This window comes from Musa acuminata, chromosome BXJ2-1, assembly GCF_036884655.1.
Source record: "Musa acuminata AAA Group cultivar baxijiao chromosome BXJ2-1, Cavendish_Baxijiao_AAA, whole genome shotgun sequence".
Taxonomy (NCBI): domain Eukaryota; kingdom Viridiplantae; phylum Streptophyta; class Magnoliopsida; order Zingiberales; family Musaceae; genus Musa; species Musa acuminata.
Window position 1 is genome coordinate 1,296,802 of NC_088338.1, and position 19,839 is coordinate 1,316,640.

The 19,839-nt window shown below is 37.7% G+C and overlaps 3 protein-coding genes across 4 annotated transcripts; all 3 read right to left on the bottom strand.

The window, feature by feature from the left end:
- Positions 1 to 1,288: 1,288 nt before the first annotated feature.
- On the bottom strand, positions 1,289 to 2,597 carry LOC103988389 (HVA22-like protein f). The gene is made up of 5 exons (XM_009406937.3): positions 2,283 to 2,597; positions 2,178 to 2,204; positions 1,967 to 2,089; positions 1,636 to 1,882; positions 1,289 to 1,546 (listed from the first exon to the last, which is right to left on the bottom strand). Exons 1-5 carry the CDS (start codon positions 2,504 to 2,506, stop codon positions 1,511 to 1,513), a joined length of 657 nt encoding a protein of 218 aa, XP_009405212.3. The 5' UTR covers positions 2,507 to 2,597; the 3' UTR covers positions 1,289 to 1,510.
- A 37-nt stretch (positions 2,598 to 2,634) lies between these two features.
- Positions 2,635 to 8,921, bottom strand: LOC135598348 (uncharacterized). The gene is made up of 2 exons (XM_065091985.1): positions 8,177 to 8,921; positions 2,635 to 3,080 (listed from the first exon to the last, which is right to left on the bottom strand). Exons 1-2 carry the CDS (start codon positions 8,776 to 8,778, stop codon positions 2,867 to 2,869), a joined length of 816 nt encoding a protein of 271 aa, XP_064948057.1. The 5' UTR covers positions 8,779 to 8,921; the 3' UTR covers positions 2,635 to 2,866.
- Positions 8,922 to 9,431: 510 nt separating this feature from the next.
- Positions 9,432 to 18,965, bottom strand: LOC103988367 (NADPH-dependent diflavin oxidoreductase 1). Of its 2 annotated transcripts, XR_010481529.1 has the most exons (14): positions 18,827 to 18,965; positions 17,621 to 17,800; positions 17,415 to 17,492; positions 17,230 to 17,334; positions 16,274 to 16,365; positions 15,711 to 15,895; positions 15,397 to 15,494; positions 12,611 to 12,685; positions 12,426 to 12,536; positions 11,969 to 12,103; positions 10,982 to 11,101; positions 10,572 to 10,794; positions 9,773 to 10,495; positions 9,432 to 9,655 (listed from the first exon to the last, which is right to left on the bottom strand). XR_010481529.1 is itself a non-coding variant. In XM_065091986.1 (13 exons), the coding sequence occupies exons 2-13, from the start codon at positions 17,762 to 17,764 to the stop codon at positions 9,966 to 9,968; spliced, it is 1,896 nt and encodes a 631-aa protein (XP_064948058.1). In that variant the 5' UTR covers positions 17,765 to 17,805; positions 18,827 to 18,920; the 3' UTR covers positions 9,826 to 9,965. The 2 variants fall into 2 exon arrangements, 1 of the variants encoding a protein (XP_064948058.1); XM_065091986.1 differs by lacking the exon at positions 9,432 to 9,655 and having other exon boundaries at positions 9,826 to 10,495; positions 17,621 to 17,805; positions 18,827 to 18,920.
- Positions 18,966 to 19,839: the final 874 nt, after the last annotated feature.

The window sequence follows — 19,839 nt, forward strand, 5'->3', positions numbered from 1 at the left end:
GATGTCAATTTACTTGCAGCATGAAGAAAATGGCAGCTCAGTGATCTAAATGTTCCTATTGACAAGAAAACAGCAGATCAAGTTTTAAGCTTTTGGATAAGCCAACAGTGATTGCTAATTTAAGCTAGTAGATAAGAAATCATCTATCTGATTATATTGTTAGCATGCAAAAATCTTCCACAATTCTATTCTGATCCAATGAAACTAAAGCTTCAGATCTTGTGTGCTTGATACAAAGCCATAAGCATGAAGGGTTTTTTGATTGATGTAGGGATGTGGAAGAAAATAATTTGAATTCTCTTAGGGTTTTTCTCTATTAGATCTAAAGAAATTTACGAAAAATTCTTTGACGTTTATATGAGAATGTGTACAAGAACTTTTGAACCTGGAATTGGATTAACTTAAAAGATTATTATTCTCACATAAGGAAGGAAGAAGAATCCAAGTTTTTCTTTATAGATGTAATAATGAGTTTGTGTCTTATTATTGAATCTCTTAATTGCCTTTTTGGTATGAAAGTCTTCTTCACTTAAGATGAAAGAGTCAAAGCAATTCATGTTTCTGATGTAAAAGCAACCATTCTTGCATTCTCTGTCTCTGCTGCTAAAACTTGGATCCCATAGTCTGATAGAAGCCATGAGAGACAATGCTTGAAACTGTGAACTTTGCAATCTGCCTCAAAGAACACCTTCTGAGTGATGTTGCCAATGAAAACAACAGGATGAAGCAAGAACATGAGATTGCCACAGGAATGTTGCATCTGAGAAGAATCTAAATTAGCATTCTTCTAATCTTTGATATTGCTAACAATAGTGTTTGTTCCTTTATTAGCTCAATTCAGCAGTTCTCAAGACTCATGTAAAACCAGTTCTGCAGAAATGATAAAATAAGTGAATCCGTCATATCAATATTGTATGAATAAAAACTTATTTGTATAATATTTCCTTAAGCAATTATGGTTAGGGATCTCGAATTGTTTTGATCAAGTTCTTATCTTCTATTTCTACTATATACAACCATCTACCGAATTATATTCATCACTTAAGTATCGAAGGGATTTTATTCGACAATGATATTCTCTTTAGGAGGAAGAACTCCGAATTTTTTTAAGTATCGAAGGGATTTTTATTCGACAATGATTTTATATTCATCACTTAAGAACGGATGTCCAATTTAGCTCAAAATTTTTATCGTCGATCATCTTTCCTTGATATTTGTTTTGCGAGAGATGATTGATTATCTTACAATAAGATTTCAAAATTAGGATAAACTCGGATTGTCTCTATAATTTAAATCGAAATCGACTTTTAGACTAACAAAATCATAACAATTGAAAGTAATATGATGGTATAATAATCAATACCCATCGTTTTTCTTTCATTTCAATTAAATCCACCAGTGACACAAAACAGTGTCTCTCATCTTGGATCCTTTCACCAAGAACAACATTATGGCCAGACATGAGAACTCCTCTTGAATCTTTCAGTGCCATCTTCAGCCACCGTCTTCTTCACTTCCTTGACCGACTCCTCGCTTCCTTCTCCGCCTGCACCGTCGAGGAGTTCGAATTAGAACTCCACTTGCAGTGTTGTCAGAGAAGCATTCAAAGCATCAAACACTACTACTGTTTCTTACTGCTCTGACGACTTTCTCGAGAGCTTCTGCGCCATGTCCGTCTAGGAATTGTTCTATCGATCTCCTCGCGTCGAGGCTCACCATCTGCATCACTCGCCTCTGCAGCCCCGAGTAGGTCGAGCCGACGCCGGTGCCGATTCTGACGTACCTCCGGACGTGGTTCTCGTAGATGTAAGCGGCGCCGTTGAAGAAAGGAAGCACCAACCAGACGCAGAACACCAGCTTCAGGTACGGCCACAGAGGAAACCTGCGAATGGATCCCAACTATATCATCCCCAGTTCTTATGAAGAGACTTAAGACATCCCCTAACATATGTCCGATGAGTGTTACCACTGCAACACTCTCCAGCAGGAGAGCTCGAAGAGGGTGATGAGCGAGTAGAGCACCCAATAGGTCAGCCATTGCTGGTCATCGACAGGCGAAGGGCTCTCGATCGCCCGCATCGACGAGTACCTGAAATCCAAACCAGTGAGTAACTCCTCCAACTCTCTTCGATGATCTCTTCTTCCTCACAAATCACAGGAATCGCAGTGCCACTTACAGAGGATAAAGCAGCATCACCGCTGGGCTGATGCACACATGGAGCAAAACTTTAGTTATCCGTCAACATAATGAACATTCTTTACATGTTCTTACTGCGTCTTACCCGATCAATGTGTCGACAAGCTTCGCCATGGTCACGAGAATGCGCATCTTGCTCTTCACCGTGCTAGCGATCGGAGTTATGGATGGAGAAGGAGAAAGGTTCCTGTTGGAACTCTTAAGGAGCAAGTGGGAGATGCTTACAAGAAAGGCATGACTGATGCCCGCGTTCGAAGTCTTCTTTCCTCCATGGCCAAGAAAAGGAGGGAGAAAGGAGTTGGAAAGCATCCATGTTGGAGACTGGAGAAGGCAGACAAGAGGACCAATAACTTCACATTATATTTCATTTGAACTCGTATCCATTTAAATGATGTTATTATCTATCTCGTAAAATTCAACCAAAGCACTGTAGAAAGGAAAACAAATATAGAACACAATAGATTTCCACTCTGACATCGAACTTACATATGCTGCTATGGATTAGAACCAAATTATATGTTGGTAAGAGATCTCTACAAAGGGATAGAACATATGCATCAACAGTTAGTTCACGTAATTTATACTGTGTTATTTTCTATTTACAGGGAGCCATAGCTCAGCCTATTATTTATTCTCCATGACCACAGGAGTGGCAGAACAGACGACATGTCAGAACATATTTACCCGGAGAAACCATGGGAGCATGAATGCTATTACCAAGCAAGCCATTAGGAAATTACAGAAAGGTTGGTGCCTCCAGCAACTGCACCGCTCCGACACATTTCGGTTGCTCGAGTCTCCCCTCTCGTACCACTCGTTCATGAATTTGCTATCGTCCTCGCCGGTGACGTTCTTTGCATTTTCACCGCAAATCTCGCAATACCTGCACCCAAGACGAAAGCTTGTCAATTTGTCCAAACATGATGTTTTGTGATGGCTAGTTTATATTTGCACTTTAAAAAAAATCTTAATGGCAACACTCGAACTGACAGCTCGAAGTGGGGAAGACGGAAAAAAAATGGTATGGGTTTGCACAAGAGATCTCATGGCAAGACTTGACTACCAAACACAAAAACGTCCATTTCAAATTGCTGGTGCCTTGAGCAGATGAATAGCAACAGCATATAAATAGGTTAGGCATGCATGAACAACATACGCACGAATAACAGCAAGTGCTTAAGAATATGATGAACAACTTTAATCGCAAAACCATTATGCAATACTGCATCATTCTTGAATCACAAAACCCTAAATGTATGAAGCATAGAAAAGGTCACGATACTCTTCTTTTTTCTTTGGGACTTCTCCCGATACTGTTTCACCAGTCTTTCATCTCCACTACTGTTAAACCTGCTGGTCATCTTTGTCAATAGTGTGTATCATTAGGCAGTGCATCTCCCTCCATAGGAAACACTTAATTACAGAACTTTAACAAAAAAATTCTGTTTCCTAGTGATTTGGCTTTGAAGTTCATTATTTTCAGTTACAAAGTATAAAAGAAGTGCAAAACTGAATGAGATTTTACCTTGCTCTGAAAGCTCCTAGAAACCCCTACAAATCACCATCCATCACATATGCTTTTTGCATTCTAAAATATGTTTGCAATGGGATACCAACAGATTATTCAGAGACTGTATCATGTGTTATGAGATAATCAAGAGAGGTGTGTTCACAAGTATATTCAGATTAGCCAAGTGGGAAATAACAGAAGTGCGCAGAGGAACATAGTGCCTGTGTAGAGACCTTTTTGGCACCAGAGTACCTACCATGAACCATGTAACAATTTGCCCAGACGGACAGGAAGCATACCAGTCCAGCCATTGACTTGTATGGGCCTGATACCAGAGATCTAGAACCCTGCACAAGTTATCGCCCAACTATATTGATACTGGTCGTGGCATACAGAGAATCTTGGAGTAATTTAATCAAAGTGGATGGACATAACAGAGATCGGGGTGAAAAGATGGGTATCTCTCGTTTCCTCTCTGCCACCCCAATCATTTCCCTTTCCTTTCATGATTTTGTAGGTTGTTGGGCCCTCAAGCAAGCATTTCCCTTTCCTTTCAGGATTTTGTAGGTTGTTGGGCCCTCAAGCAAGCATTTCCCTTTCCTTTCAGGATTTTGTAGGTTCTTGGGCCATCAAGATCTTTTCTGGATCATGAGGAGCTAAGGAAGTTTAGACAAAGAGAATGCATACATTGCAAGGATCAGTAGGTTTAAATCATAAAAACAATGTTTTACTGATCAGAACTGTTCTTAAATTAATAATAGAGATCTAAACCTGACTAAAGTTTAGCCTTATCTCCTTACATACCAAGGCATGTCTTATCACATGGATCATCAGGCAAAGTTAAAATAAGCCAAGTCACCTGATGTTACTTCTAATCTTGTATTAATCGGCTCAAATGAACCTAGAGCAATTGAAGAAAGATAAAAATATATAAAAGTAAAATAAGCAAGAGCAAAGAAAAGTCACCCAGACTAAATGTAGTCACTAAGATACAGCAACACTGCCAAGGTAAATGTCCAAAAGACTTTATGATAATCTGGAAAGGATAGAATCTATACTTCAGAGTTTCAATAATGCAAATGATCTTTTGATCAAAAAATTTGTTCATACTTCATACATAACAAGAACCATGGAGTCACTCAAAGAAAATTGCTTGTTATGGTTGAAGAAACATGAAAGAAAGGGTAGATGCGAGCATCCAAACTTTGATTTAGGTGGTATGATTAACATGGTTATTGAAGAGAATAAATTCTGAGGTGAACTGACCAGCTAAGAGTATAACATAACCAATTCCAGCTACTGTTTGAATAAAATGGCATGATGAAGAGACAGAAGTGGCATGTTTAGTGAAGAAAGAAGAATGCCAAAGGGAAAACAAAGAAGAGACATGAGCATGAAGCATAGAACAACAAAAAGATTATTTTCATTGTGATTTATAAAAATCTGAATGTAAAACTGAGTACGATTATTTAATGTTGCTGTGTTAGCTGAAATCAATAACAAGGTTATGAAGTATTGCCAAATGAGATATATGATACCAGGAATTAAGAAGGTCTCAAATTGTAAAGTAACACCAAAATTTGAGCAGAAGGGAAAAGGGTGTTATTTTTAGAACTTAACAATCAAGAGATCCGCAATATAATTCAAACCAGCAAGTCATATTGTGCCAAAGTAAAATGTGCAGCCTCTAAAATATCTATTAGCCGTCATCTAACCTAATTGATAGAAGAACAAGTGTAGTTGAGGTCCACCGATAGATAGAATCACAAGAGTACATATCCTTTTCTATGGAAGTGATATGGGATATTGTGTTGTGAGGTCAAAATAATTAGTAATAGTTTGCGTAGCATAGATCTTCTTTTCAGATGAAGCAAAAAACTTAAACCAAAACTTCCTGAAGAACAACCCAAAGGGTGATAATATTAGAGGGTTTGGTAATAAAAGAAAAGAAATGGACGAAGCTAAGAGTGAGTATGATAAAAAACATTGATTGGCATAAAATTTTATTTAGATTAAAAAAAAAAAGTATATCAAACTCAAATGCAAACTGCTTCCAGGAGAAAGAAAGACATTGGGCTGCCCTTCCAACTCACATAACTTATTGAAAAATTGCTCCATGTGTTTCCAACATAGGGTAACTCCAAGAATGTTAGAATTTTAACATTTAAAGGCACCTAGAAATGTAGATGATAGGTTATTTGGGGAAGAGGCAAAAAAAAGCGAGGTAAATGTTGGATGCTCTCCAATTTCTCCAGACTCACATTGGAAGGTGTCGTGACCTCACACCACTCTCATGTTTTTCTGGAAAAATAATCATTCATTCAATAACTCGTGATTCCATTACAATACTTTGCCCCTTTTTCCAAGCTTCAAGTACAATAAGAAAAGGAAAATCATAACAAGAAAAAAGAAGTATGTAACCATGTCAAGGTAATCAACAATTTAGATCCTTTTTTTTCTTTTTGGGAAGATAATTTTTTAGATTTGTCTCGACAAATAATCTTTCCCTTTGATGCTCGACAGTTTTTCATTTTCGTAACTTGGTAATTCTTTCCAATTTTTTTCTTCATTTATTTCCTTTTTATTCTTCGTGATCAATTCAGAAAATAAAGTAGAGATGTAAAGGATATTGCCATATAGCAACCTATAAGCTTCCTGAAGACCCCTTTATCATACCAAAACTATTCCAAATACAAAAAGGAAAAATGACTAGGGCTAAATTATAACATGTTAGTGGAACCCGAACTTGAGTTCATCACTATTCCAAAAGGATTTGTGTTTGACTTTTCTTCTTTCCACACCTAGTATAGACCCGAGAAGTGTTTCCATTTAGTGTCCTGCCAATATGCAAAGCTAGATTTCGGTTTGGCATCATTGAAGATTAAAACCTCTTCTAAATGGGCTTATACTCAATTGGAGTAAACCAGTAAGTTCGATGAAACTTATAAATGAAAAGGAAACTGGATGGTTTCTTTGTCATACTTCAATGGTTTTAGGGATACTATCCATATTTGCAGCTGCACTGCATCTCGGAGAAAGGAGCCCACCATATTCTTGCCATCAAAAAGGAAATAGGAGCAGTTAATCTCCAACTCCAAGACATTTTCGACATTGAGAAATAGCCTTTGTTAAGTTCTTTGCAGCAGATGAGAACTCAGACTAACAAGAGGATCACTGTCACTCGATAGTTGATCGCATCATTAGTATTTTATTCATATTGAGTTTTTCAGCTACTAAGACCATAAAGTTAGCTAACCACCCCACTGTTTAATTATAAAGAAAAATTTATAGTACACAACAAGGTTCGCCGTACCATACCGTATCGGCGTTTCGACCCGGGCTCGGTACCGGTATGGTACGGTATACCGCTCGGTACACCCAGGTGTACCGAGCACTGTAGCAGTGCTACAGTGCTACAGTACACTGCTACAGTGCTCGGTACGGGCGGACCGGTACAGGGCGGTCCGCGTACCACTAGCCTATCGGACCGGTACGTACCGCCCGTACCGGGCGGTACAATCCGGTACGGCAAACCTTGGTACACAAACCACATGCAAATTTATATGTATATGTCATTGTTAGCATCAGCAGATTAGTCTCCCTGAATTATTAACACAGTTCGATGTACCAGATAAGATCAGAATCCTCCTAACCAATAATGGTTTAATGTTTACTTGTTGAACCCTGAACCTCAACCCCTTGCAATCTCAAGAATCAGCTTATAATAATTGTTTTGATGAAAATTACGATAAGAATGTTGTTGAAGGGGAAAAATCATAGGAGATAAGATAAGAATGATGCTCCAAACTAATAACCATTCTTTCATCGTTGACAAGAATACACGCACAACAACTGTGGCTTTGTGCTACTCTATATGGACCTTTTTTTAGTTCGGCAAACCTCTGAAATTAAATCCACAGCTTCAGAGTCACAGCAGAGCAAGAAGTTATATAGTTGGCTAGGATATTATCTCTAACATCCATTCCTAATCAATCTTTTAACAGGCTGGGACATATTCATATGACTACTTATTATGCGTTGAAGGGATTGACTGTAGAAGGCAAGAGTTTCTAGGCTGCCAAGTACCCGTGTCCACAGTCTTAAAAAGTGGATGCAACCCAGAACAATCAGAAGACACCACATTCCAAGAATAAAACTATGAGAAACTAGTCAAAAGATTAGGTCAAAGATGATCAGCTTGACAATAGCAAAAGGAGATCTTTAATCTATCAACAAGTGCAGTGGAGAGAGATTACGAAAAGAAAGAAATGTGTTCAAGTTGCACAATTCCCCTCTCCATGATCCGTAAGAAGCGTGCTTTTAAAGCTGAATCGCACACGCCACTTTGTCATCAAGTTCAGATTAAACGTCACAGCGATCAAAAACTTCAATTTTCTTCACGGGACTCGGCAGTGGAATCCGACAAGAACGTTTAATCGACGATGAATGATATATAGACAAGAAAGTACCTGTTGCCCTTCACCTTGAACCAGGCCTCGGCGCAGTGGCGGTGCGCGACACCGAGCTCGCCCTTGCAACCGCATCCGAGCTGGAACAGCTCGGAGCCTTCCTCAAACCGATCCGGACTCAAATGACAGATCCGGCAGGCCATCGCCGTGTCCCAGTCGCTCCCGTCCGCCGCTCCATCGGCTGATCCGGCCACGTCGACGACCACGAAGGCGGCGCCCATCTCCACCGCTACCCTCTCCTCCAAGGCCACTACAACGGCGGCTTCCTCCGGCGGGCGGGCGACTTCAGGATCCGCCTCACCGCGTTCTTCGCCGTCGTTGCACCAGCACCCGAGCAGGACCTGCAAGGAGACTTCCTGCCCCCGATCCGGGCGCAACTGGCAGATCCGACAGGGCGTCTCCGCGTCCCGATCGTTCCCACCACCCGCCGCTCCATCTGCTGATCCCGCCACGTCCACAACAACGCAATCGCGATTCTCCTCCGCGGGAGGAGCAGCGTCGCCCTCTCTCTTCCCCCCTCCCTCTCCTTCATCCTCCTCCGCCGTGGCCGTCTTCTCCTCCAAGACGGCGGCGCCCGCACCGCGTTGCTCGCCGACTGCCATCGCACCTCACGACCACATTCTCTCTCTCTCTCTCTCGTGCGCGCTGCTATTCACGATCGGATCGCGACGCAAATCGTTGGGGGGAAAACGAAGAGGGAGGAGGCGAAGGCCGCCATCTGAGTCACGACTATGAAACCGAAACAGATAGGAAGAGCCAATGAGGCTCGCTGTAGCCGTCGAGTCCAAACAGGAAAAAGACGATGTTGGAATCGAGTAATTGCCGGTGGTCATAACAAATCTAGAATTAGTCAAACACAATCTTAATTACTACCAAATAATTATATATATATATATAGCAAATTGCTCCAACAATAATATTATCATATGAATATGTATTACATTATTTGAGATTACAAAGTAGTGTGCCAAATGGATTGGATCAACATGAATGGGAACCAAGAATATTTTCATGCCTTTAAAGTCTATAATTGATGATAAATCCTATCGCATAAATCCCATATCTTATTTTATATGAGTTTATGTAATAGTTTATATTTTATTTATATTTTATTTATTCTATTATCAAACAGTGACATACATAATTAAATATCATCAGAATAAATTCTCGAATATCTAAAAAAATTTAAATACAAAAAATATAGAGAGAGTACTTTTGCTTAGAATTCACATAATAGACTTCTCTCTTCTTAAAGTGAAAGGAACATCACATGAATGACACCATATTATTATATGATTGTGTTTGCTCTCGAATCTTACAGGGATTGATTCAACAAATATAAATAAATACATCACATCTTTGAATGAATCTAAGAACAGTGCACCTTTTCTGCCTCATTCTCTCAGGTGTTCTACACAAGATGTGCAACAAAGTCCAAGCCAACACTGCTGACTATATATAAACTTGGCCTGTTAAAATCTGCATCAAGAACAAATCCAACCTCAAGTATACACGCAATGCAAATGGTCTTGATGCAGTTATTCAAAGAATCATGAGAAAGAATAATAAATAAAAGAAAATCATAAAAAGAATTACCAGGTGCCTGAAGTGGAGCATGTCATCAGAGGCTGCAACAACAAGAACTATATAGGGATTGCAGGAAAAGAACTGAAAGGTAGAGTAGATCACTAGGGTGAGATTGCCATTATGCATTCCACTGTTTCAAACAACTCTTGGTCAAACTAAAATGGCACTTCCTGGCTGTCTGATCTGAGGAGAGGATTGGAGTTCATGACCATGCCTCGATGAAAAATTTACCAGCCTTCTCCAGTAGCCGGAGCCATCTTGCAGCTGATTCTTTAGACATCCCATTTTCTACTGCAATAATTTCTTCCAGGGTTGATGTCACATCTGCCGGCATCTTTGTGGAGGACCCTGCGATGTATATTGCAGCTCCTGAACTCAGTAGACTCCAAATCCTTTTACTCTCTTCCTTCATCTTATGCTGTACATAGATTTTTTGTGGCTGATCTCTAGAAAAAGCAACAAAGAAGCCGCCACCCTTATCTGCTGATAGAACCCCATCATCTTGGGCTTGCGCCAACCAGAAGTTCTTGTATAAGAAATCAACTGATTGGTTTCTACATCCGAAAAAGAAGAGAATAGGAGATGTTGATCTGGTCAAATTCTGGAGAGCACGTTCCTCAACAAATGCTCGGAATGGTGCACATCCAGTTCCTGGTCCAATGAGAATGAGAGGTAGTGATGGTGGAGGTGGAGGCAGGGAACCTCGAGTTACCCAAGCGGGAATGTGAACTCCTGATCACAAAGAAAATAATTATGATGACTACATCGCCGATTCCGAGCACAATGATTTTATCTTTTATGTACGTACCGCTTCTTTTAAATGGATCAAGTCCAGCTAGCCATGATGAGCAGAGGCCATGTCTCTTTCTCTTAAAAGGAGTAGTCCATGACACAATGCTCACAGTTAAGTGAACTTGATTTGGATGAACTGAAGGGGAAGAGGATATGGAAAATGCTCTTGTTTTTAGTGGAGGGACCAGCTGCACCAACCATTCAAACGGCATCTGCACAGATGGAAAATCCTCTAGTACCTACAATAAGAACTAAAAGCTTCTCAGTAATTCATAATGAGTGAAGAAAGCCTTGACATCAAATCCTTCAAATATCATATTGCACACATAAATGACTCACTTTCAGGATAAACAGCATCATGAACTAATAAAGATCAAATATGCAATTAGCAAAATGGAATTGAAACCAAGTCACAAAATTTATCACCTCTACAACAGTTCTTCGCTCCCTCTGATTATACTGATATAGATCATCCATTCCTTCAGGAGAAGCAAAATATTGAAGCCTCTCCTTCTCATATTCAGCTGTTGCATAAAAGCTCATGACCTAAAGGGCATATGAAAATGCAGAAAGAAAATCTTCAAAACTCTATGCAGCTAAATTTTGCAAATATACAAGGAAGCAAAACAGTTATCCCTAATTAGAACTGATTTTGGTATTACATATGGACATGGCATGTAATAAAAAAATAAAAGCTTCATTCCTTTGCCCAAGAACAATCTTAGAAATCTATTGTTCGAGAATAGACACTTAACTACACTACTGTACAGCATATAATCTCCATAACATATAAAAACATACTTATATAATACAGAATTTATATCATAGATTAACAAATAAATGATTATGACATGATGATGGAATGTACCCTTAATCTCAGCAAAGTGATACTGTCACAAAGTTAAATGTAATTTATACAAAATATTACATGGATTTGGATCCAACAACATTCATTCAAGCTCAATTCCTATAAAATATCCAAATCCAAAGTACAACCTAAATCAGACTTAATATAAACAACAGATGGTATGAACTGAGCTAGTCACCTTATCTTGTTAAATAGATACCTTGAATCAACCAATCCATGCTTATATAACCTACAAGTGACAAACTAATAATAACAATTTAAGTTACCCCATCTTTCTCCAAGGTTTCCTACTCAGTTCCCATATTACTTAATGACTGCTACTTCATAAAAGCAATTCTAAAGATCTTTCAAGTTACAAAATCCCAAAATTTTCATTTGTCATATAGGCTTCAATATGTAATTCTACTAGCATACAAGGCTCTCCGCCCCAACCCTCTCTCTTTATTTTTCTTTACCTCCTAGGTAGATGATCTGCATTACAAATTAACATAATAGACTAAACTACGTACTGTCTATGTTACTTCTCATTAATTAAACAAACTTACCTCAAAAAAGTAACGCCGAGGAGAAGCTGATGCGACATCCATTGTAAGCTCCACAAAGTTTTTCAGTTTAATAGGGCGCACCAAGCTCTTTATACTTTTGTAGACGGATTGTTTTTCAGTATCCCTAGCCTTGACCTAAAAGATCGCAAGATTGAAACCAATCAGGTCCTATTAATAAAGGAGCATTTCTACTATATATATATAGTCTTTTATCCTTGAGACAACAAATAGAAATTAAGACAGCATTCATGTAATGAGTCAAAACTTCAACATAAACTTTAGATGCTCTCAAATAATGCATCAATGTTGCAAAAGCTGAGAAAAGTGCGGTGTATAAATACTCATGCACACATTCATATGTATGCATATATACATGATATGCATCTACACATATATAAAGTTTTGATATTTATATAATGCTGATACAAAAACATAACACCAAGAAAGAACTACATACTGTGATGTAACAGTTTGGATCTAGGTTACAGCGCTGTATAAATGCATCGACAGCAGCAGGATTTTGACTTGGTAGAATCTCAAGAACATCACCCACTTGATAGTCAATGACCTAGAATTGTGGCCGCAGATTGATTTTCATTATCCAGGAAATATAATCAAAGTTCCATTTGCACAGAAACTCACATTTGATGAAGCTTCAAATTCAAAGTGACGCACATCTCTACTATGGTCCACATTTGTCAATCGTTGATTAGTTATCTGCCAAGTTACTCACAGTAAGTGTTCCAAATATTAGCAATACAAATTAAAGAAACAGATACATGAGAGCTACCAGAGAACCATAAATCCAAGAAGGATGAAAGATACACTATAATATTCATTCAGCAACCAAATACAGGATATCAATGTATTATGTGGCATACTCCAAGCCAAGATTCGTTGTGTGGATCGGCACATGTCAGCATAGGTGAAAATGTACAATGCTATGGCATTGACAGGTGTCAGATGTACCTACCTACATGGCTAGTTAAATTTTTTAACCTCAACCAACCTGCAAATGGGCATGACAACAAACATGGCAGGGAATCCTTGCTTCAAGTATGAATTTCTTTGCTTTCAGTACATCCTCAAGAAATGGGTGGTGTGGTAATAAAGTTGCTCCACCCAAGCATGATGGTTCCAAGTTGTGGAATAAGTCATTCAGATGTGGGAGTAAGGCAATGGACTTCAGTCTTTTCTAAAACCAAGCTAATAAATCGACATATTTTTCTAGTGGCACATCCCTGACAATGAATTTCTTTACTCAAAAGTCAAAATATTCTCAAGTAGAAGACTCGTTTACCAGTAAAGTTACTCCATCCCAAGCATGATGGACCTTAATTTTGGAATGAGTCACTTCACATGTAGGCACAAGGCCATGAATGTGACGTCCCCTAGTCCCACAAGCCCATGCATTAGGCTGCACGTTTCTTGTGATACATTGCTGATTCTATTTAATGGACAGGATTTACACAAATATTAAGTCTGCTTCATGTGTCACATTGAAAACTACCTTTAGGGTTGCATATATCTTATGCACCATAGATCAAAAGTAGTGTAGCTTGGTATGTGATAGGGGGTATCTGACACATGGGCATCTAGACAACACCACATCAATGCCAATCTGACACCAACTCGGACATTCTGTCAATTTGGCACTTCAGCCAAGTACCACATGTGGTCAGCATAACGCACAACAGTGATAACTACAATGTCGGGTTTAGTCGACTCTTCACGTTCAGTAATGCTCGACCACAATCGCTCACACAAACTAACTCTCATTGACTCCCGACAATTATCAAATTCTCCTATAAAAGGCCTCAAGTATACTATTTTACACGTGGGAGATTCTATAAAACTCTCAACTCTCTGACCCCTCTGAATCCCTGATTATAATGTCACCTTCCGACACTAACTTAAGAATTGGAGAGGGCATGCCCCTGACACAATTTTGTAAGACCCCGGCGAATCCAATCATCACTTGACACCAACCTTGCAACTAGCTTCAAAACCTGATACCTTGGAATCTTGGACAAACAAAATCTGCACAATAGTATGCTAGCCCACCATCATTCTCAAATTCTCAATTATTAGTTGTTCTTTTTCAACTACAGAAGTGCATGTGGTAAACATAGTGCATAAGGTGATTATCAAACAAGGAAGCTGAAATAGTTGGGAAGACAAGATCCAAAAGATTCAATGTGCATATTGACACAATATTTGACTCTCGAGTGTAGGTTCAGAAGAGTAACAGACATATTTGAATTTGTTTAATATGAAGGATAATTGATCTCTAAATTTATACCTATAACCAAAGTAGTCCCACGTGTCCATAATGTACGTACCTATAACAAGTATGGTAGCCTCAATGGATTATCTAAAACAAGGAATTTAATTTCACCAGGATCAGTCTGTACTGGCTGGTATTTACTGGTCCAAGCATGAACCGAGACACTGCCCCATTACATGCAGCTCAGTTCAGTTTTTTTTTCTTTTAATGACAGATCATCCATTGATTTGTTTTTTTATCTTCAAGGCATTGGCCTTTTAGGGCTTGCGAGTCCATCTCCCTTTCCATGTGGCCCGACTGGTGCTGCCCGCCTCATCTTCAATATATGTCATCATGAATCCGACCAATTATCGACCAGAACGGGTCCAGTACCACATTATGTTGGATTAAACAAATCCTAAAACAATGTTTCCAAATGCAATATCCCAATATGCATATATGCATATGTGGCTGCTTCTGCAGTCTTCATAGACAAGCACATGCAGCCACATATGCAAACACATACAAATATGTGGTGGCCAATTATGAAGTTCACAACTCCATATATGTATGAATATGTGATCAGCCTATGTGGTTTACATTTCTTCCCAAGTGTAATTGTTTGAAGTTTGAAGTATTATATTATTCTAATAGTATACATGATTAACATAAATTTTAATTACATACACTTGCATGGATCATACACCTTATCACTTCAATCTTCATCTTTCCATACTTTAACTAAGACAAATTTTGATTATATTTTTTTATGTTTATATATACAGTTCATGTGCTTGCATATGCACCCCCTCATGCTGCATATGCAACATGTGGTACCATGATCACCTGCACGTCAACCATTTTTCAGAAAAATATGGAGCTAAAATAAAATGGATGGAAATTTTCTTCAAAGAATTGAAATCATTCAATCAATTGCAGTTAAGCATGATCCAAATATCTCTAAACAAGTTAAAGAAAGTAAAACATATATTATAAAGTTTCTTCCTACAAAATGTTAAAATAATATGTGATTTGGTAGCCAAAAAAAAATCATATTTTACTATTTTAAGTAACGTAAATTTAAATAAAAAAAGTATCAAGAACTACCAGCATTTTCTATAGAATCTATAAAAGACTACTTGATAGATAATATAAATCATACCATATGCAAAAGATACTGTGGCTTCTTATCATGATAATGAAACTGTGCAGGTGACATTGAACATGCACTCTCTATCACCACCTCAGAACTTTCCAGATCTACAACATAAAAAGGTCATGGTTCTTGTCAAAAACAATGAGAACATTTAATTAGTAGACCATAATGCTACATGCTCTGCAACAAAATATAAGCTTACATGCTCAATTTAATTTATAATTAGAGAATTTGGCTGAGAGGAAAGATTTAAAAAGTAATCAGCAACAGTTCCAGCCAGCATGATGTAGAATTTGATCCATTCACCTTTCATGACTTACCATATGCAGTTAAATGATCTGGTTGCATCTTGTCAGAAGAATGGTAAATAACCTCAATTTTTGCATGATCCAAACTTCTCTTAGAAGGATCCATAATATCTGAAACCCTAGGCAAAATGTTTGGATGCACTGTATTCAGCATCTTCCACAAAGATAACAACCAAGGATCCAGAGCACCTTCATAGCTGCAGAGGATAAATTCTTAACATTATTCTGTCTCTCTCACACAAAAAAAAAAATCTGAAAGCAAAGTGTCTATCAAGCAACTCAAATGGATCAAGCATAAAAAAGGAAAAAAAAAAAAAGAACTTGCAGGCAAGAACATATGTTATTGGTAATAGAAAAAAGCACTGGAGCCAACAAAAATCAACAGCAAATCAGTCTTATCTTGCCAAAAGAATGCATCCAAGAGAAATACGAAGTAAATCTCCCTCTTCAAGAATAAACAACAAATCAGATGAAAGTTCAACAAATAAGCAAGATGAATCCATGTAATTCAGACCATGCTTGCAATACAAAAGAAAACACCAACTGACCAACAACAGGCATATACGGAAACATACCCTGAAGGGTGCTGATCATCTCCTAAACCTTTTTCAATTAATGGTTTTGCTCCGAGATCTGAAAGCCTTTTGTCCAGCTTTTTTGCAGTAAACTACAAAAGGGTTCCACATTGTACATATGAGTAAGAAATAATTAGGCAGAATTTTATTAACATGCTACATAATGAATTTTGCCTGGAAAGTACATTGGAGATTATATATCTGTCGAAGTGGTATCTGGATGATGGAAACCACTTTGATTGCGAAGACTTTGATTGATAAACAATGTACTAAAAAGAATGTGCTTGAGTTTCACCACAACGATTGAAAGAGCAATTTGGTATTGATAGGAAGCATAAACATGCACATTACATGGACATCCCCGCATGACAAATCTTTACAAAGTGGGGAATGACCCACAGAGAGAGAGAGAGAGAGAGAGAGAGGGAGAGAGAGAGAGAGACACACACACACACACATAATCTTTGATATTATAAAGTTTAAAATTATTTCATGTATTTGAAAAGAAGCTGTTGTAGAAAATTAAATTTCAATATACATGAGGCCAAGTAATATGATGCAAATTTCTGACAATCCTCTTCCTCAACCTCGGCACCCATAAAAAAGCCAAAAGACTCAACTATAGTCCTATTCAGGTTGGCCGATGCCTTATTATGACCAGCCAAGGGTCAAAGCAACTCTTCACAATGGGGACCCTATGGTCATAAACAAACCTACCACAAGGGCGGAATAAACAGGGGACCCAAGTATCATGTCAGCAGCCAAGATCACTTGAAAGCTTACAACAAATGATCAATAGATTGGATTAAGATCATAACATACTTACAATCTAACATCAAACAGATTTATGGAAAAGGAACAACTGTACTACAACAACATAAAGAGGCAAAGAAATCACATATAACCTAATCAAAAGGATCCACAACCTAATTAACCAAACATAAATAAAAAATTACATTATATTTCTGGTACCCTGAGTCACCCAGTCCAAAAACTGCATAGTGAAGTCCTTCCAACCACTGATTGCTAAGGTTCCTCTGCAAAAGAAACCTCCAAAACACCTACAAAAACACAACATCATATCTAACCATTGCAACAGATCACTTCAAAGTTCAGACTACCATTGTGAAAGAAGTCCAACCTTCATTGAGTCTGGTATATCCCCCTGTCCTGTGGTAGAAACCACAAAAATTACAATTTCTTGGTCTGGTAAACAACTCTGCATACAATAAATAAATAAAAATTGGTTGGAACACCACCAAGAATAATAAGGTGAAAGAAAAATGTGGTCTTTTTTATGTTAAATCAGATCAAGACATGAGATGGACTTATAATGGGTTTACTGACCGCATCAAAGCGGTCGATGGGGAGGACTTGGACAGAAGGGCAGCCACCGCGTTCTGCCTCCCTACCGACGCGCTCGGCAGCATCCATAGCATTCCCAGTCTGCGAAGCGTAGAGAACTAGCAGATGGCTCGACTTCTCCTCCATTCTCTTTTTTCTAGTGACTGATGTTCCGACAAATGACTGTGCTATGCAGGAAGGCCATGCACCACATAGCATATATGAAGTTTACATTTTTTTCATTAGTTAGAGGCGCATATAGTTAAGGAAAAAGCAAAACAAGTAGAAAACACACGAACAAGTACACAAAATTTTACAGTGCAAAGGAACACCCTACATGGCAAGATTAGAAGATGGAAAATATCAAAACACTAGTTCCAATACATGGAGATGTACTGTGAGACCATTCAATTTGAAAGTATAACCAAACTGAAGATGATCAACATATATTCATCTAGCAATTCAAAAGAACATCCTGAAACAAGAAATGGTGATTCTTGCGCCAAAGGCTACAAAAATAGAGAAAGCTAAGTTCCAAATCCTGCAGATGACCTATAAAATAATTGAATCAACATATTCAATCAGTCCAAATTAAACGGAAACTTGAAATAATGCAATTTAGTGGTAATTGAGGGGGTTCCAAACTCAGATTGCAGGAACAGATTATAAGATCGTAAGATCAATCAGATCCTACAACTTATAAAAAATTAATCTTAAGATATATATATATATATATATATATATATATAAAAACTTATAAATAAAGTTTTAAGATTTGGTAACTGTTACATATTCTTAAATTAATTATTACATTTTTTTATTATAGTGAATGCATAATTAATAGTATTATCTCTTATTTGAATGAATAATAATTTGCTTGTTTTTGAGGTTTACAACGATCTAATTGGTCTCTCCACTTGACCATCTCGACTCAAGATACCCATAAGTAAAGCAGTGTATGCTATATGATTTATTTTATTACAAATTATTAATATGCAACAAAACATATGCTTAAGGGTATAAATTACACAGCCAACTTCTACAGCAGAATAAAAGCTATAACATCTTTAATGTATCATTAACATAAGCTAGGAGATCAGAGTGGGGAGGAGAGGATCAACAAATAGAAGAGACGACAAGAGAGAATAGGAGTGGGAAGGAGATCAGAGGAGGGTTGAGATCGGGAAAGAGGAGAGGAGAGAAGAGTACCAGGGAATAGGTGGCTGAGCCAGCAACGGCGGGAGTGCCGGCCGCAGGAGGAGAGGAAAGGCTTAGGGCATCACGCGTGGAGTCTCGGACTCGGGATCAGTGTTTTTACCGAGGTCTTTTGAGTTGACTCAGTAAACTCAAGTCGACTCGTTCCGAGTCGAGACGCGGGTCTCAGTTTGACGTTGATAAAGAGGGTCTCATTCAACCGGACTTTGATCCGCATTAGACGGGTATGGATCCTTTGAATTTGGAGGTACCATCCAGCTTGAGTCCGACAATCATCGGATCCAATTCTACTTTTACATCCTACAATAGTCTAATTCGGATTCAATTTTTAATTAGCTCAGGAGATGAATCCTAAACCTCATTTTCCTTGTGTGTGTGTGTGAGAGTGATTCGAATGTTATTGGAATTCGTTGTGATCGTGAACCCAAGCCATCGCTCCTCGACTTCTCTTCTCATGCATTGACTACTCTCAAATCATTAAAGATCTATAGATATGATTTCATTTAGGTTATGTTTGGAAATATATTTATATTTTTAATAGACGATTTTGAAAAAAAGTCTGAGTAAAATGAACAACAGTGGAAAATCATATTTTAAATATATTTTAAAATATATTAATTATACTTTAAATATGTATTGACTTAAGTGTTATTTGGTAAAATTATGTTATATAAATCTATTAAATATTTTATGATAAATTTATCCTTATAATATTTTTAATAATTTTTCACAAGTGAATACATATTTTTTTATTAAGATTAATAAGTAATATATATATATATATATGTAAATTTTACATGGCCCAAATATATAAAAAATAAAATATATAATCATATAAATAAATATAAAAATAATATTTAAAAAAACAAATAAATATAATTTTATATTAGAAATTTTTTTTTAATTGAATCCAATTAATTTCTTGACTAAAAAAATCATTTTTTTTTCTCTTTTATCTCCGAAGGCGCCGACGCAATGTTGTTAAAAATAGGGACATACAGTCAAGC

Coding starts and splice junctions, on each gene's coding strand:
- LOC103988389 (XM_009406937.3), bottom strand. CDS start 2,506: ATGCTTTCCAACTCCTTTCTCCCTCCTTTTCTTGGCCATGGAGGAAAG. Junction 1,883..1,966: donor TGCTGGAGAGTGTTGCAGTG/GTAACACTCATC, acceptor ATCCATTCGCAG/GTTTCCTCTGTGGCCGTACC. Junction 1,547..1,635: donor TCGAGAAAGTCGTCAGAGCA/GTAAGAAACAGT, acceptor TCGACGGTGCAG/GCGGAGAAGGAAGCGAGGAG.
- LOC135598348 (XM_065091985.1), bottom strand. CDS start 8,778: ATGGCAGTCGGCGAGCAACGCGGTGCGGGCGCCGCCGTCTTGGAGGAG. Junction 3,081..8,176: donor TTCAAGGTGAAGGGCAACAG/GTACTTTCTTGT, acceptor TCTTGGGTGCAG/GTATTGCGAGATTTGCGGTG.
- LOC103988367 (XM_065091986.1), bottom strand. CDS start 17,764: ATGGAGGAGAAGTCGAGCCATCTGCTAGTTCTCTACGCTTCGCAGACT. Junction 15,495..15,710: donor AGATCATTTAACTGCATATG/GTAAGTCATGAA, acceptor TTTATGTTGTAG/ATCTGGAAAGTTCTGAGGTG. Junction 11,102..11,968: donor CTCGGCGTTACTTTTTTGAG/GTAAGTTTGTTT, acceptor TATGCCCTTTAG/GTCATGAGCTTTTATGCAAC.